Here is a 17,340-nt window from a genome sequence, read left to right as displayed (position 1 = left end):
TTTAATCCTATTGATTTATGGTCTTCAGAATAAGATGACATAATAGTAGGCTATGTGTAACCAAGACTTCCTCATGTTAAACTGAGCTTGGCATTGATTCAGATACTGCTTAAATGATATGGGCTATTGAAAAAATTTTTTTCACAATTATGAGAGAAACTAAATATTTTCAGTTTAATTACCACAGTGTCCACCTTTTCCAGTTTCACACATCAGTTCTTGTGACTTTCGCAGGAAAATCAAAGATACTGCCTATGATTCCAAAAAGTTATAAATTGAATTTACTCTGCTAAACTCCCCGGGAAAAAATTAATTCTTCAGCGCTATTTCTTTTCTTCCAAAGGTTTTAATATCCAAGTGTTGTTTCGTCGATAAAAGCACCAATTAAACAGTTTGACTCCAAATCCAAATTATATGTTTGCTTCATTCATGACCATGCAGTGAATATACTTTTAACTTACTTTTGCAATCTTTAAAAGCAATCTTATAGCAACACTATTTAACTTTTTCTGTTTTCAAAATGGATGCATGCAGTTCTGTTTATTAATCGCTAGATCGCCAAAGTTGACTTAGTGTTGCTTTAAGACTCTTTAAAGAATGGCAGGTGAGAATCCTGTGGAATGACCTTAACAAGACATGGTTTCAAAGTCTTTCCACTGTGACTTCATTACAGATTTTCATGTTTGACCATAAAAAATAGATCCTACAGTCCTTTAAAAGAGTTTCAGCTCAGTATTTCAAGCATTCCATGGACAGAAACCTTTGTAAGTGCATTATGGCTCATTGGGGATTGAAGTGGAAAAAAATAGAGATCTTGACATTGAGTGATCCACATACTTATGCAGGGGGCAATGGGTGATCGGCTCTGCTGGTAGCCTTTAGCACAACGGTTGCATGTGATACCCGTCACACCGTCTTTACAGGGGCATTGGCCTGTGGTTTGGTTACAGGTTTTGCCCGCGGCCCCCACAGGATGGCAATCACAGGCTGTGAGGAACAGAAGAAAAGAGATAAAAGAAAAGCACATACAAACAGTACATACATACAAAAGCACAGATAAACTATAAAAGTAGCTTTAAGTGCCCAAGTCTGGGGAAATAAGAGGGGGAAGATTGGTGAAGCAGTTGACATTGTGTGTTTTGTGAAAGTGGTGACCAGTCTCGTGACAAGAGCATGCACATACACATACAAATTCAAAACACAAAACCTTGGTATGATAGTCAGTGATCTTACAGAAAGAATGGCTTGAGAATATTTTCCTTGGTATGCATTTAACTCTGACCATAAGCACATAAAGACAGGGCGCATCAAGATAAAGTCTCTCTGAACAGCACCTAAATGTATCTGGACAGTTTTGGACACTCAAGTCTACCTTAAAAATGTCACCATACTCGCTAAAAATATCAAACTAAAAAAATATCAAACCTTTTTTCAGATTTGACTTCACATTTAAGTTATTTTTTATGTGTGATTTTTCTAGAGTTCACACAGGTGTCACATCAACTAGTAATTTTTTGCTAATATTTTCTAACCAAAAACTGTCACTCTTTTTTTTGTGTCTTTTATTAACACAATATATATTATTTTTCTTGTGAATTATGTTGAAAGAAATGATTCCTTTTACAATTCCTTTGGAACCACTGTATTACGATAAATATTCAAAGTGGCAAAAATATCTAAATATCTATATCAAAATAAATATCTGTAAAAAAAAACACATTTCCTTAAAATATGTTTCCATAACATGTGCTTTCATCAGAATATTGTGCTTTTGCCAATAATGTCTGTCACATTTCCTTCCTCTTGGGAGGTCTTTCTCTAACATATGGCTCAGCGTCTCTCTCTGCTTCTTAAAGCTTGTGAACTGATTGTATTGCCTTTGTGTCAAAACTCCTTTCAAGTACGTTTTCTTAAATTCCCACCATGGGTGGTTACATTAAAGCTACATTTGCAGAGTCCAATGCTACTTATTTAAACCCCCCCCCCCCCCCCCCCCCAGCACTGTAGAAGTGATACACTGTCAAATGTTTAACACATTAAATGAGTAAATTGGCTCTATATATGTATGAGTAATGAAGCACAGAGAGTTGTGCTTTCTTTATTTCTTTATAGCCTGTGCTAAGAACAGTGAAGTGAGGTTCCAGTCCCACGGTTGGAACGCTGCAGAGAGACAGCTACTCCCTACATGTCTGTCTCTTGTCACTCTCTTGTCATTAAAGCCAAGTTTATGTCTTGTCTTCAGAGATTCCATTATGCAGAAAATTGCCACATTTTTTTCCTCATTATAAATGTGCATTAAAACGCCCTAAAGATTCAATAAACAGCTCAGCTGACTAATTCTTAATAAATGAAACAGCTTCACACCCTTAAATGTGGCGCAGGTCATTTTCAGAAATGATTTTCTCTCTTTGTGGAAATGGATGATCAAGAGTCGTAAAAAGAACTAAATACTGAGGTTTCGGCTGCAATATATATATATATATATAATATAATATGAAACTTTGTAACCGGATCATTAATTGAGGGTACTCATGACTCATTGATCTCGTTGCAGTGGTTGCCTGCTCAAGCAATTATAGGTTCGGTAAAAGTTAGGTTTACTGGACAGAATATCTGGCATAATATTGATTACCTTAAAAATGTATTGCAACTTAAGCCTTAAAAAAATTGTTACAGTACAATGGTACTTTACAGAAAATACTTTTTCTTGGAGAGAATGGCATCTTCCCAACAACTGCCCAAATCAGATAGACTGGGCCAACAAGTAAATAACGTAAAACACATGGAGTGCAGGTGTATGTCTCTCAAATGTTTGAGCTTCTGCTGTCTGATAAGAGCCTGTCTGGAGAGTGTTTAAGTGGTTGTCCACTTAGCAGTGAAGTGGTGGCACTACACCAGATTCCTGGAGTAGATATGGATCTACTGTTTCCTATCCTCCTCATTCACTCACTCTCAACACTGCCATGTCCCTGGTAAAATAAGTACCAAACTAAGAGTTTATTAATATACAAACCAGAAGGTTTTTTTTGTTGTTGTTCTGATTTCATAGAAAACTTGAAAAGTACCAAATACATTACATTTTTTTGTTATTTATTCACCATAATGTCATTTCAAACCTGTATGACCTTCTTTTTTTCCCGTGGAAAGCAAAAGTTGACTTTTTATAGAATATCCTGGTCACTCCACTTCCACATTTCGAAACAATAATACAAGTATGGACTTACATGATGTTTTTTGTGTAATTTTTAGAGCATTATTGGAACATTCTGTATATTTATACACATATAATATATACCTTTGTGTACATTTATCGAAAAACAAAATAAAGAGTAAAGGCCAAAAATGAAGTGCTTGATGAGAGCATTTATTCCATTTTGAAAGAGATCTGCACACGGCAGCTTTACTAGAGCAGATTGCACAATGTGAGAAGTTTAGATCCCTGCCAATAGTTTACCATAAAGCTGCTGTTTGAAGTCTGAGCTCCTCTCCTCCATTAAAAACATCACGTTGAGAGTCGGTGGGGTAATTTGTGTGTTGTTGGAGGATGGCCAGCTCAGCCCAGGCTCAGTTTTGTAATGCTTAGTTTCTGCTCTGAAGCTAATAAAGGGAAGAGAAAATGAGAGCAACTTTACTATAAACACCACTGAGTGTTTTTCTGATATCTTTTGAGTGTCTGTTTTTGCTTAAATTCATGTTAGGGAGTTTTGAGACAAATATTCTTGTTTTTCTTCTTCTTCTTTTTTCGCAATAGCAGCCATTAGCATTATCATTTGATGAAATTATGAATGTCACTCCAAGTCTTCTTGTCAACAAACGTTTTGCCAAGTTGTCCTTTTTATGCACTACATTCTCTTCTAATTGAAGCCAGCCGCAAAAGTAGTAGTTTTTTGGAAATTTAATGAGAAAAGTGAGGTAATGTAAAACAATATTTTCAAATCCCCAAAAAAAGAGGTTATTTGTGGTTAATAATAGTACAGTTTTGTGACAATGCAAGACACATGTTCAAGTGGAAGGCTTAATAGTGTGACCAGAGACACTACACAGCTCTCACTGCAAGCTTAATCTCTACTAGCAAACTCAGTACTAACTTCCTTAGCTTTTGCCAGAACCCTAATGAGGATGGGGAGAAAATGAGCCTTTTATTTTGTCTATTTGTATATAAACCCATGGCAACCACACATTGAAGGCACAGTTAGATTGACTGGCTAAAGTTTTGCTGCCTGGGATCCCATAAGAGACTGATGTCATTCTCTTTAGCTTGCTAGTTCGTAGCAATCCATATAAACTGAAACATTCATATAATACTGAACCAAGATTCCAAGCTAACCAAAAATGTCTGATCTATTAACAGCCCACCCAATGGGGTGACGACGGTCTGGTGTGGCTGACAGTTTGCGGAGCGCCACACACTTACATGATCTAAGTGTGGTTTACTGTATTAAAACGAAATGGCTCATTTAACAAATCAAATCTTCAAAGGAGCCGCTCACTCCAGTGGGCAGGAGAAATGATGAAGCACATGTTTCCTAAGAATAAATGAATCTTATGGAACAAACAACTTAAAGAGTAAAACAAGATGCACCTTGCAAAGCAAAGCTGCCTTCACTTTATGTGTTTACAGTGTGGTTTATGAAGGGTGAAGCCACAAATCAGATGGTTGTAGTTTCATCAGAAGCAGAGTGGGGCAGACTCTTCACATCATTCTTTATGAATTTTAAAGGAAATGTTCAAGTTGTCCAATTGAACAAGTGTTTATATATATATATATATATATATATATATATATATATGAATTTACAGTAAATATAAAATAAGTAACACTTTAGTACAGGGATCATAACTCACTATTGACTAGTTGCTTGTTAGCATGCTTATTAAAGGGTTAGTTCACCCAGATAGCAAAATTATGTAATTAATAACTTACCCTCATGTCGTTCCAAACCCGTAAGACCTCCGTTTATCTTCGGAACACAGTTTAAGATATTTTAGATTTAGTCCGAGAGCTCTCAGTCCCTCCATTGAAGCTGTGTGTACGGTCTACTGTCCATGTCCAGAAAGGTAAGAAAAACATCATCAAAGTAGTCCATGTGGCATCATAGGGTCGGTTAGAATTTTTTGAAGCATCGAAAATACATTTTGGTCCAAAAATAGTAAAAACAACGACTTTATTCAGCATTGTCTTCTCTTCCATGTCTTATGTGTTGTTCGTTATCTGGCTCGGCTCGGTGTTCATCTTCAGTTCTCTCTTCACAGCAGTTCAGTCAGTGTACTGTTTGAGTACATTAATTACTCCGGGATATTGGTTTGTTTGAACTCAGAGGGAGTGTCAGCCACATTAAAAAAGTTAACAGCTTAAGTCATTTGTGGATTAATGCGTATTAGAGATGGGAACTGTTTAAAACGATTCAGTTCGATTTGGTGAACTGAATGATTCGTTCGCGAACCAGATATCCAGACTGCTTTGTTTTGAACTTTCTCTCACAACAGACACGGAAGAGAAGACAATGCTGAATAAAGTCGTAGTTTTTGCTATTTTTGGACCAAAATGTATTTTCGATGCTTCAAAAAATTCTAACTGACCCTCTGATGTCACATGGACTACTTTGATGATGTTTTTCTTACCTTTCTGGACATGGACAGTATACCGTACACACAGTTTCAATGGACGGACTGAGAGCTCTCGGACTAAATCTAAAATATCTTAAACTGTGTTCCAAAGATAACGGGTTTGGAACGACATGAGGGTAAGTTATTAATTACATCATTTTGCTATCTGGGTGAACTAACCCTTTAACAAAATGGCTGTTTATTAGTACTTATAAAGCACATATTCTGCATGACCATATTCTACATCTCTAATCCTACCCAATACATAAAATTATCTCACTAACTATTAAAAAGCAGAAAACTAGGAATTTATTAAGGCAACATTTTTAGTTACTGGTTTGGTAATAGCGAGAATTGGACCTTAATATAAAGTGAGACCAAAATAAATTAGATGTTTGACATTTTTATTTAGTTTAGTTCACCTTGGGTGGTTCTACCAGTCATTTGTGGGTATAAAACACATGGTTTGGTTACCGACATACTTAAAAAATATCTTCTTTCGTGTTCCACATCAGAAATAAAGTCATATAGAATGACATGAGGGTGAGTAAATGTTAAGAACAAGTTTGGGTGAACATTGAACATTGAAACATGAAAATTGAACATGAAACAGGGAGCCTCTGTTTTGAAGCTCTGTACAAGAGCAGAACATACTGTAATTGTTTCTCCTGAAGTAAATTGTTATAGTTATAGTTGCCACTATTTCATTGCTCTGATTAAGAGTGTGAGGACTTGTCAAAAGGAAAAGAGAAAGCATGCGGTGAACTCATCAAATTAATGAGCATGAGAGGAGTTGGCTGCTTTATATTACAACATACTTGCACCTATTTCCATTAACTTGCGATACTTCACATATTTAGCTTGTGAAAATGTTTTCTTTGGCGGGAATTAAATATCATGCTTCATATCATTTGTCACCTTTCTATAATTACCACACATCCTTGTTTGTACATCTGTTTTGATGTAACCTAATACAGCTGTATAACTTGGACAGTGTTTGATTGTAATTACATTAGGGGCTCTAACTGTGTTTTCAGAACAATTTAAAATGAAGCAACTTTTGATTTGATGTAGTCAGCTGAGATTAACATGAGGTCTCTCTCTCTCATTTGAAAAGTGCCAGTGTTTTCCTGTGTTTAAACATCAAGAGTAGGAGACCCAGAGTGAACCCACATAAATATCCAAGTAAAATATTAGAATACTCAAATATATAAATATATAGCCTATATATAAACACTAATACTGAGCTTGTGCCTATTGTGATGATGCTAGCAGTGCTGATAAATGTTCCTAGCATAAACTAACACCAAAGCCTGATTAGGCAGTTGAACCTGAAGATAAATGACTTGACCAAAAACAGAAGAAATATGGATGACTGTTGCGAAAGAATGAAAGCATTGAGAAATGTACAGAGACTGACAAAAGCATGCAAACAGATGAAAGCAACAGCAAGCATTCAGCACTGGGAATTTTCAGTTAATCAAAAAGTTTGGAAGAATTGCTGTAAATCTCCTTTACAATGAAGTTTATGCATTAAAAAAAAAAAAAGTTCTCAATGGTTGTGGGTCACAATGATGCATTTTAATCCAGAATTGATTTGTCCCCAATATTTCATCCATTCATAGTAGTACATGAAAATTTTGAAAGGTTTATTACTAATTCTTTAACAATCAAAAGGGTATTATGGCTATTTTTAGTCTGTTATTCTTTTCAAAGTTTTCCTTGAACCATTAGTGAATTCCATTTGGTTTGTTGACCGTAATTCCAAGTGCCTGGGAAATCCTCCATGGCCTCTGTCTCAAATCTCAGGGAAACAGAAGAGTTCATTAATTTTCCAAGCAAAGCAGATCATTTTAATAAAACTTTGGAAAAGAGGCCCAGGGTCATCAGAGACCTGCAGGATTATTCACCCTTGATTTTAACTACAGAAGCCTTTCGAAAGCAGAAAAAAATGAAACAGAAGAGTGATCTAATGCCAGCTTGACTGTCACATCCTGTGAATCTGATAAGAATTTCTATCTCGAAATATTTCACTTTAAAACAACATATTCAAGCTCACAGCTGACCTTTGGCATTTTCAGACTTTTCCTTTTGCACACTGTATTATGAAAGTGTGTACAAAATTCTCAAATGCATCATTGGACCAGCCAACATATCCCAACAGAGCAAACCTCACCGGAGAGAGTAATGGGATGCTGAAAGAATCAAGTCTTGTCCACAGGAGAAAGGAAGTGAAAACAAAAAGAAGTTCTCTTCCCTCACTAAGACACATAGCATGGGGGTTAGCGGAACACACAGTCGGATGATGAATGTCTGTTTGCATTCCACATCGACAGGAGAATCAGACGAGAGCCCAGAGAGGGGTAAATGTCAGTTTGGAGTGTGGTAAAATGCATATGTTGGTTAGGTTATGCATTCTTGTAATGCCTTTCCATGCAGAGAATATTATTATATGCACATTAATCTTTTTCATATTCATCAGGTGGAATGTGAACAAAAAAAAACAAAACTTTTTTACATTAATTAAATATGTTTGATTTTGCATGAAAAATGTGTGCCTAAATCAGTTGTAAACTGTATGTTTAAATCAACCAGGTAAGGTGCTATTTTATTTAAAAATCTGCTGTTTATACTATAGTTTATACTAATATATAAAATACACCACAAAACAATTAAATTGGTTTAAAAATATGCCATAAAATTTTATAAATATATTAAAAATATTTCAAAACTACGAAATATTCCACAAATATGGGTATATTCCATGTCTAAAATTTCATTAAAAAAGTGTAAATTCAAAACAAAGTATGCCACAAAATTAACTGTGTTAAATCTCATATATGTCTAAAACTATATATACAGTAAATCATAATCTTTACAACCTGAACTGCTTCTATATAACAGCGGGAATAGGGTTAATAGCTTTGTTGTGTGGATGTTGTAAATGAGAACTCATGCATGCCTTGAAGTCTAACATTCTCACATGATGCAAAAATATTCCCCACTGCTTTCTTTGTCAGTTTGATGGATGCTTTTATTTATTTACCTATTTATCTGTTTGGGAAAACAGAGCCTTTAACTTTCAGCAAAGACCTAATATTTTACCCAGAGCTAAAGCTGGAAGTAAATGATCCTAAGCCGTCACGGACAGCAGCAGAATGGACCTTGTTATGAGGATATGCTAAGGTGTGACGGTGGGCTTGTTTGCACAAAGCTTTTGCTCCTGTCCTCTTGCCCTGCGGCAAAGTTAAGTGAGAATAGCCTGTCCTTTTTTTCTCTTTTCTTCTGGACAGCTCCCAGGTAAGTGTGCTGTCGCCAGGCAGTTGCACACCTGTGGAAAGCTGCTCGCTTATTCCCTCCTGCGTATCTTCTCTTCCTGTCCGTCCTCCCCCTAACCTCAATTCCTCTCACTCATCTGACCTGTAACAAGCATCAGTTCACACCTCTGCTCTGTTTGTTTGACTTCTATTGTCAAACCATCCCCCAAATGAATCCCAATAACTCAGAAAGATGTAACCTTCCTCCTCCACCCCTCCCCTACCCACATCCCTGTCCTTGGGCTGCATGCTGACAGAGACTCATGGGGGTGGAGGAGCACAGGAATGTGAGAATTCTTTCTTCGGACCTGCTGACTCCTTCATTTGAGGGGTAATGCATTAAGAATAGTCACCGGCTCATCTAATTGGTTCCTTTGTGCTACTATGTGAATTTCTTTGTGTAGAAAACAGCCGGCTAATCACTTAGCCTTAACGTTTTCTGCTTTCCTAAGGATGCGTCAAGTAATAAGTTGGAGACTTTGGGCCCTTGAGACCAAACCCAGTCACCCTTTTTGCCCATGGTGTGTAGATTCAGTACCCTTCATACCTTTGCAGGCTTTTCTGTGAGAGATGGGCTTAGACATGTCTCTGTAGTAGCCCTCCTTGCAGTAGTGGCAGTGGCGACCTGCCGTATTGTGGCGACAGTTCAGACAGACTCCTCCGCTTTTCCTCCCAGAGAGTTTGTAAAGCTCCATGTTGAAACGACAGCGCCTCGCATGGAGGTTACAATTGCAGGCTGCGGAAAAGAAAAAAAAAACAGAAGATTTTTTTTAAACAGCATATCCTCTGTCAGAGCGGTTCTCAAACATTTCAAGCCAAGTACAGAAGAACATCCAAACACCAAGTAATCGCATGTCCTGGTTTGGCTTTTGTCCCTTTTTTCCATTTGGTTTGAGCTAATCATGCTACATGAATTAAAAATATATTTTTATTGATAACATATAATTAATATACTAATTAATGTCCATTTGTGATGGCAAAGCTGAATTTTCAGCAGCCATTACTCCAGTCTTCAATGTCACATGATCCTTAAGAAATCATTCTAAGATGCTGATTTTGGTTAAGGACCATTTTGCATAATTTCAGTGTTCAAATATGTGTGCTGCTTTTGATTCTTTGTTAAATAGAAATTTCAAAAGCACAGCATTTATTTGAAATTTAAATCTTTTGTAACATTGAAAATGTCTTTATTGGAACTTTGGACCAATTTAATGCATCCTTGCTGAATAAAAGTATTAATTTCTTAAAAATAAATAAATAATAATAATCATACTGGCCCCAACTTTTGAGTGGTAGTGTATATCCAATATCCAAACACATAAATATTATTATAAAATTTAGATGAACTAATTTTACCACACCACATGCACATTTTCAGAAACATTATTTTCTGGGTAAGCTATTATGATTTAGACACACAGAGCTCTATTAAACATAAAAAAGTAAATTATACAAATGTTTCTGTAATATTTATGTGTACCAACTGTAGGCACTTCACGTGCAACTTTTGAAAGTCATGAGACCATCTAAATCAAGAAATTAAGAGAAGTTCCTTAATCATTATGCAGTAGAGATCCAGGCCTCAGTTTGACAGTTATGTCTTTACCAACTGCAGCAAATGAATTGCCAGGAAATTAACTTCTGATAATGAGGTCAGCTTCTGAGCTTTGTCTCTGACCAGGCCTGCTCTTTCCCAATGATGCCAAACAATATCAGACAAGGCCTCCAATTACCATTCCATTCCCATTCCCCACCATGCACAGGAAGCTCTGCTCCTGCTTGTTTGCTAATGAACTAAGTTTCTGTCACCAAGTTTAATTACTATCTGATGTTTATTCATGACTGATTTGTGTGCAGAAATGTTCTCTTTCATTAAGTCTGGGTGAGACATTGGTGTGGCTCCTCCTTATGTATTATTCAGCGTTAAATCCCAACCCTCCTACGGTCCTACCAAAATGCTTTGGGCTTTTCAAGTGCAGACAACTGTTGGCAAGACATAGCTAATGCACATTCTCTGAGCAACTTCAGCAGAGTGTTTATTTGGTCTTATGTATGCTAGGAAACGTCATGAAAAAATAAGCATTTTGATGAGAGGGCATAACAACTAACAAAAGCAATTGCAGTCACTATAGCAAGACTGAAACTACAACAATGGCTTTCAAGGTTTTTATTTATTTAGTCTATTTTTTTTTTTTTTTTTTTTTTTTTTTTTTACACTTCGTTTAATTAAAATATTCACATTTAGTATCACCCTAAATGCTCTTGGCTCATCTCCACAGATTTTCCACTTGCTGCCCGAAAAGGGCAAAATAAAAAGAAAATTAAACTTGGACTTGGTCTTTTGAGATGCCTTCAGGACATAAAAAATGATAATTTGGCCTGTTCTAGAAGTCTCTCCTCTTCAAACTTACTCCATGCATGGCTAGTTTGCTCTCAAACAGGCATAATATTGAATCCCAGTGGAAACTGATCCTTCCTACCCTCCAGGTATGGATTATTCACTTTTGCTAATAAGGCAAGTGCAATCCACTGTTCAGCTCCCAGCTTCTTTAAATTTCAACAGACTTTCTGAACTTATTGATAAACAGAAAATCCAACTTGTTTTCTCTGAAAATTAAAAAAATATATAAATATTGTACCACATTTGAACATTTTATTACTTTTCAAGGCACAACAATTCCTTATATTGCTATTGGACGGACATAAAACTGAGTAAACTAATCACAACAGTATGTTTTACCGAAGTAATGAGAAAAATCTGTTACTACAATGACATCACCCGAAAACCTTTCAGCTGTATTCGTTCTTCCTTTATTTAAAACAATCTGTGCTAAAAGAAGTTATGTTTTATATGGTTTGGGCAGCATGCACTTTCTTAGATTGTAATTTGCTACCAAGAATCAATGCATCTTATTAAAAGGTTAAATTAACCAATATTTGGTTTAATTTATTATTTACTGGTTTTAGTTTTAGACTATCAATTTAATTTGATTTTATATATATATATATATATATATATATATATATATATATATATATATATATATATATATATATATATATATATATATGTGCATTTCATGAGCATAACTGCTGGAGAACACTGTTGTAGCATCACTATAGTATGCACCTATAAAAGAGCTCCACTAAAAGGAAATTGCGCTGTCAACATGGGAGTCTATTCGTAGTATTTGGCTCACACTGCTTCCTCAACACACATAGTGCAGCTGGGAAAAGCTGTTTCAGTACCTCATCTGGTTTCCTCATGATAGAGATTTTGATTGTTGTGACACACAAACACACACACAGCATACGGTGTCCTCACACCTGCTCTTTTACAGGCAAGCACGATTCAGGGTGTTTGCCTCTCAATGGGAGCAAATACAAAGCGGCTTTACATTATGCCGTCCCTCACAATCAACTCACTGTCAAACACATTTTGTTTCACTTCTACAGCTTGAGATCTGCTCATTTAGACCTTTGACACCCACTCTCACACCTTGTTCGTCCTGCATGTTTCCCCGTATCTTTGAAGTGCTTTCAGACTCATTAATCTTTACATTTAATCTGCCTTAAAAGCATGATCATAATTTAAATGTTGCCTTATGGGACGGAACAAGATTACGGCAGCTTTTGGAGAGGGGAGGAAAAGCTCATCCCTCTGGTGGTACTTCCTAACCACAGAATAGAACAGTATCTGTCTTAACAGAATGAAAGATTACCTAGATGTCCTACAAGGCTGGTGAATGCAGAATACTTGCAGAGGATGAAAAACCTCATCAGTGAAGCCAACAAAACAAGCTATTCACACTTGCAGGTACACATCTACTTAGCCGATAAACCCCAGGCAGAGATAAGGAGGGTAGATGACTCTTCTGATTGGCTGGTTTGAGGAGAAAGCCAAACCAGATGCGTTTTGTCTCTGTCCCCTCTTTAGTTTGGCTCAGCTCACTGAGAGGTTGATAAACACGTTCAGCCATGAGGAAAGAGTGTAAAGTGATAGCTTTTGAGTGCAGCTAATTGGTTTTTTACTGACTTAAGAATTTTCTTAAAAGACGGTATTAGAATCTTGATTTTGTTGTGCTTGTTTTTTGTTAGCACTTTTTCCCCCACATTTTATTTGTGACCATGGAAATTTTGCTAACAAATATCAAGTTAGTTATATTATAGTTATAATAAATTTCAAAATAAGAAAACACACACAAACTACAGTTCAAAGGTTTTAGATCAGTAAGATTTTTTTTATGTTTTTAAAAGAAGTCTCTTCTGCTAATCAAGGCTGCATTCATTTGATCCAAAATACAGCAAAAACTGTAATATTGTGAAATATTTTTACAACAACTTTTTTTCTTTTTTTTCTATTAGAATATATTTAAAAAAAGAAAAGCTATTAATCCTGTGTTGGCAAAGCTGAATTTTCAGCATCATTATTCCAGTCACATGATCCTTCAGAAATCATTCTAATATGCAGATTTGCTGGCGATGGAACATTTATTATTATTATTATTATTAGTGTTGAAATCTGTTGTGTACAATTCTGATGACCACTCATTTCCTTCCTCTGCAAATATGATAATTTCCTCAAACACTCACTTAGTGCTTGATTAGTTGGCATAGGTGTGAATAACTTCATTTATTAGGTGTGAGTGTATTTAGGATTATATTTTTGTTAACTTGACCTTATTTCAACAAACGTTAGTGAACTCACAAATTATCCAGAGTTGTTTTGGCTATTTTAGGCCCCAATACATCACGGTGTACCCCAGGGCTCCATCCTGGGCCCTCTTTTGTTTGCATTATATATGCTTCCACTTGGTCATAATATATACAGACACAATATATCTTACCACTTTTATGCTGATGAGACTCAGCTCTACTTTCCTATTAAAAATAATAATGGTTCTTTGTCTGGCCTGTGTGACATAAAATGTTGGATGGACATGAACTTCCTACAGTTAAATCATAGTATTTACATCATAGTTAATCATTTTGGGTCTTCATCCTCAAATGTTCATGACTGCGTCGAAAATCTTGGTGTTATTTTTTATTCTAATTTGAGTTTCGATAAGCAGATTATTGCTATTGTTAAAAGTAGTTTCTTTCAGCTAAGATCTATTGCTAAAAGAGATTATGCTATCTAAGAATGATCTTGGAACTGTTATTCATGCTTTTATTTCCTCAAAGTCAGATTATTGCAACTCTTTATACCTTGGTTTGCCTAATTCAACTGTAAATCATCTGCAGATTGTTCAAAACGCAGCAGTCAGGCTTTTGATTGGCACTAAAAACTGTCAGCACATAACTCCTGTGCTTGCCTCTCTCCACTGGTTAGGTCCCAGATTGATTTGAAAACTTTGCTTTTTGTTTGTAAAGCTTTACATGGTCTTGCCCCTCAGTATATTAGTGATCTTCTTGTCCCGTACAATGCTTAAAGATCCTTATGTTCTTCCAATCAACTACTTCTCTCTGTTCCTCGCTCAAGTTACAAAACTAAAGGTGACCGGGCCTTATCAGTGGCATTGTGGAACAGTCTCCTCCTCTGTATTAGATCCTCCCTCCCCTTCATTAAAAACGTATCTGTATTCTTGATATTTTGAATGATGGTGTTTAAATTTTTACGTTTTCAAGGTTTTGATCCTGTGTGTTAATTCTGTTTTAGTATTGTTTTAATTTTTGTCTTACCTCTGTACTGCACTTTGTTTGCAACTTCTGTTGTTTTGAAATGTGCTCTATAAATTAATAAACTAAACTAAACTAAACTAAACTAAACTAAACTATTTAGTCTTCTTTTCCTGAACTGTCTGAACATTCCAATAAGTGAGGAAATGAATGCGAACTCTTACACTCTTTGTAAAAGCTTGCTGTATAAACAGTGTCAGACTAGAGGCCATTGGTAATTCTCCTCAGTTATCAGGGATATCAGTCCAACACTCAACACTATTGGCCTTTTTTCACTGAGCCTGTCAGACAGAGCGAAGATAAAAAGACGTCACCCCTTAATTCAGAGATTACAGCTGTTGTTTAACAATTTGAGTAAAGGGTGAAAAGAGAGTAGAACATATCAGATTTCAATGATTTTCAGCTTACTGTAATACATTTGATTTAAAAACTGATCCAAGCACAGACTTGAAAAAAGACAAAATAAAAAGTTTGAATCAAGCAGAATAAGGGGGTGATTACACTATTGTACACTTTTTTCAATTTTTATGAATGAATGAAACAACATGCTTGGTGAAGCATTACCAAAATGGTGGTGCACTAAATCAAATGGGGGTAAAAACAAACCCACATTCCGTGACTTAAGAGTTAAAGAATCCACTCACAGCTCATACATTCTTCAGGAGAGAAACTTGATGTCTGTCAGCTCCGACACCATCTCAGGTGTGAGTCCTGACCTTCAGTGTCAAAAATCACCCGTCATATGTCATGAACCCCAGGGCGTGAGACCTTTCCGTTAACGGGGGACGATGCCACCAGACTCAATACCAACACCTAACACCGGCCAATCAAAGAAGAAGCTATGCGGAGGGGTGCTATCCTTACTCTGCTTTTAAACAAACATGGAAAAGGACCCATCCATGTCTAGTTTAGTTTTAATCTTTGTGTGTAATGCAATTAGGCCCCCAAGCCCCGTAAGACTTAATGAGAAAATATTAGATATCACCACATCAGTCATGTTTTGGTTTCAGCAAAGTTAAGTGTGGGGAGTGTGCTTAGGTGGTTGTATGACATGAAGTGTGTGTGTGTATAAGTGGAATGTAAGAGTGCCTGTGTGTGCCTGCACATGCGTTTTTCGGATGTTGCATCAGTTCAAGTCTTTTGCTCTGGGCCTTAAATCAACACTGGTAAAACAGTTTCCCCAAGGAGCATATGCGTTTTCTTCATCACTGAGACAATGATGAATGTTTGCATTGTGGTTCTGTGGTCAGCCAAAGATATTCAGTGGTTTGAACTGAGAGAAATGAATGAATTGATGGCATATGGAATGAATTAATTCAAATCAGTTTCTGAAAGTGAAACAAAAAAAGTAGAAATTTTGAAGAAAATTTTTATAAAGTTGTCCATTCAAATATTATATATTATATTGTAATAATTATAATAGTTTGGCGGGAGAAACAGGCTAAAATGTAAATCATTCTTCACTGAAAATCTTAATATCAGTCCTGTTGTTTATAGTTTCTCATAGTTTAAATTATATAAAATTATATTATATTAATATAAATTATATTATATGATTTTAAAGGATTTGGAATATAGTTGTTATACAACTTCTATCAAAGACTTTTATGATTCCTTTATGATGCTTTTGTGTCCTTTTTGAAGCTTAAAGCTCCAAATCCCATTTGTAGTAATAGCAATTTTCTCCTTTTGTGTTTCATGAAATATAGAAAGTCATATAGATTTGGAACAACATGAGGGTGAGTAAATGATGACAGAATTTTCATTTTGGGGTGAATTATTCCTTGAAGTGTACATGTAACTTGCAATCACTTATCCATATTTGCACAGATAAAAATAAATAAATAAATAATGCCTCATTGATTGATCTAATTGTATTTCTAAACTGAACAGACTATTGCCATTAACATTACTATAAACTTATACTATAAAAGACAGCACGTGGATCAATAAAGTTGCATAATTATAGTAAGATTTATCTTCACCTCTTTTTATGTCCACTGTATTTGTAGTTCTGACTTTTGAGGCTCTCTAGCTGCTGCTATATGAATGCATTGTTGACATATTGCTTGGTGATGGTTATATATTTTGTTTGTGTCAGTTTCATTTGCTGCTCTCATATAAAAAAATGAAAAGACCACACCGGAACATATTATCTGATTCACATAGGGTTAGGGTTGTTGAAAACTCTTTCATTGGGAAATGATTAATTCATTAGGGTTAGGGTTATGACAGCAGCCAGAAAACCTCATAAATCACTTCATTAATATTGCTGTGTTTTTTTTTTTTTTACAATTACATTTTCATATTTAAAGTTTAATAACAACAGAATGGAATTGAACACTATACCATTATTATTAAAGATCACAACAATATGTTGTTGATGCAGACCATGCCTTCATATAACTGCTGTAGGAAACTTAGAGTAGAACAATATATGGAGAAAATCTCACTCATGAAACTCTACTCTAATGTGCTTCAAATATATACCCAGAAAATTTAATTAAGTAGGTATATTGAGTCATAAAATATCATGTAAAACTATAAAATCTTATTGCACAATAGTTCACAATATATACGAATATATCAAGGTGAATTAAAAGCAGTACTGGATTTTTCCCAAGCCCCTGACATTTTGTCAGTCACACTGTCATTTTGTCGACAAGAAACATACCTGTCTGAGATTATTTATTCTTTATGTAGACAGCTGTCTGCACCTTTGTGAAGCAAAATGTAA

The 17,340-nt window shown here is 35.7% G+C and overlaps 1 protein-coding gene across 1 annotated transcript in view; it reads right to left on the bottom strand.

Moving 5' to 3' along the window:
- Positions 1 to 17,340, bottom strand: part of LOC132151936 (netrin-1-like) — a 55,948-nt gene that overhangs the window by 14,861 nt on the left and 23,747 nt on the right. Inside the window, exons 2-3 of the mRNA XM_059560492.1 lie at positions 9,472 to 9,660; positions 838 to 987 (exon numbers count right to left, since the gene is read on the bottom strand). Of these exons, the coding sequence (XP_059416475.1) occupies positions 838 to 987; positions 9,472 to 9,660 (339 nt within the window). The remainder of the gene's footprint in view (positions 1 to 837; positions 988 to 9,471; positions 9,661 to 17,340) is intronic.

This window comes from Carassius carassius, chromosome 10 (genome assembly GCF_963082965.1).
Source record: "Carassius carassius chromosome 10, fCarCar2.1, whole genome shotgun sequence".
NCBI classification, from domain to species: domain Eukaryota; kingdom Metazoa; phylum Chordata; class Actinopteri; order Cypriniformes; family Cyprinidae; genus Carassius; species Carassius carassius.
This window is presented reverse-complemented; position numbering and strand designations above follow the sequence as displayed.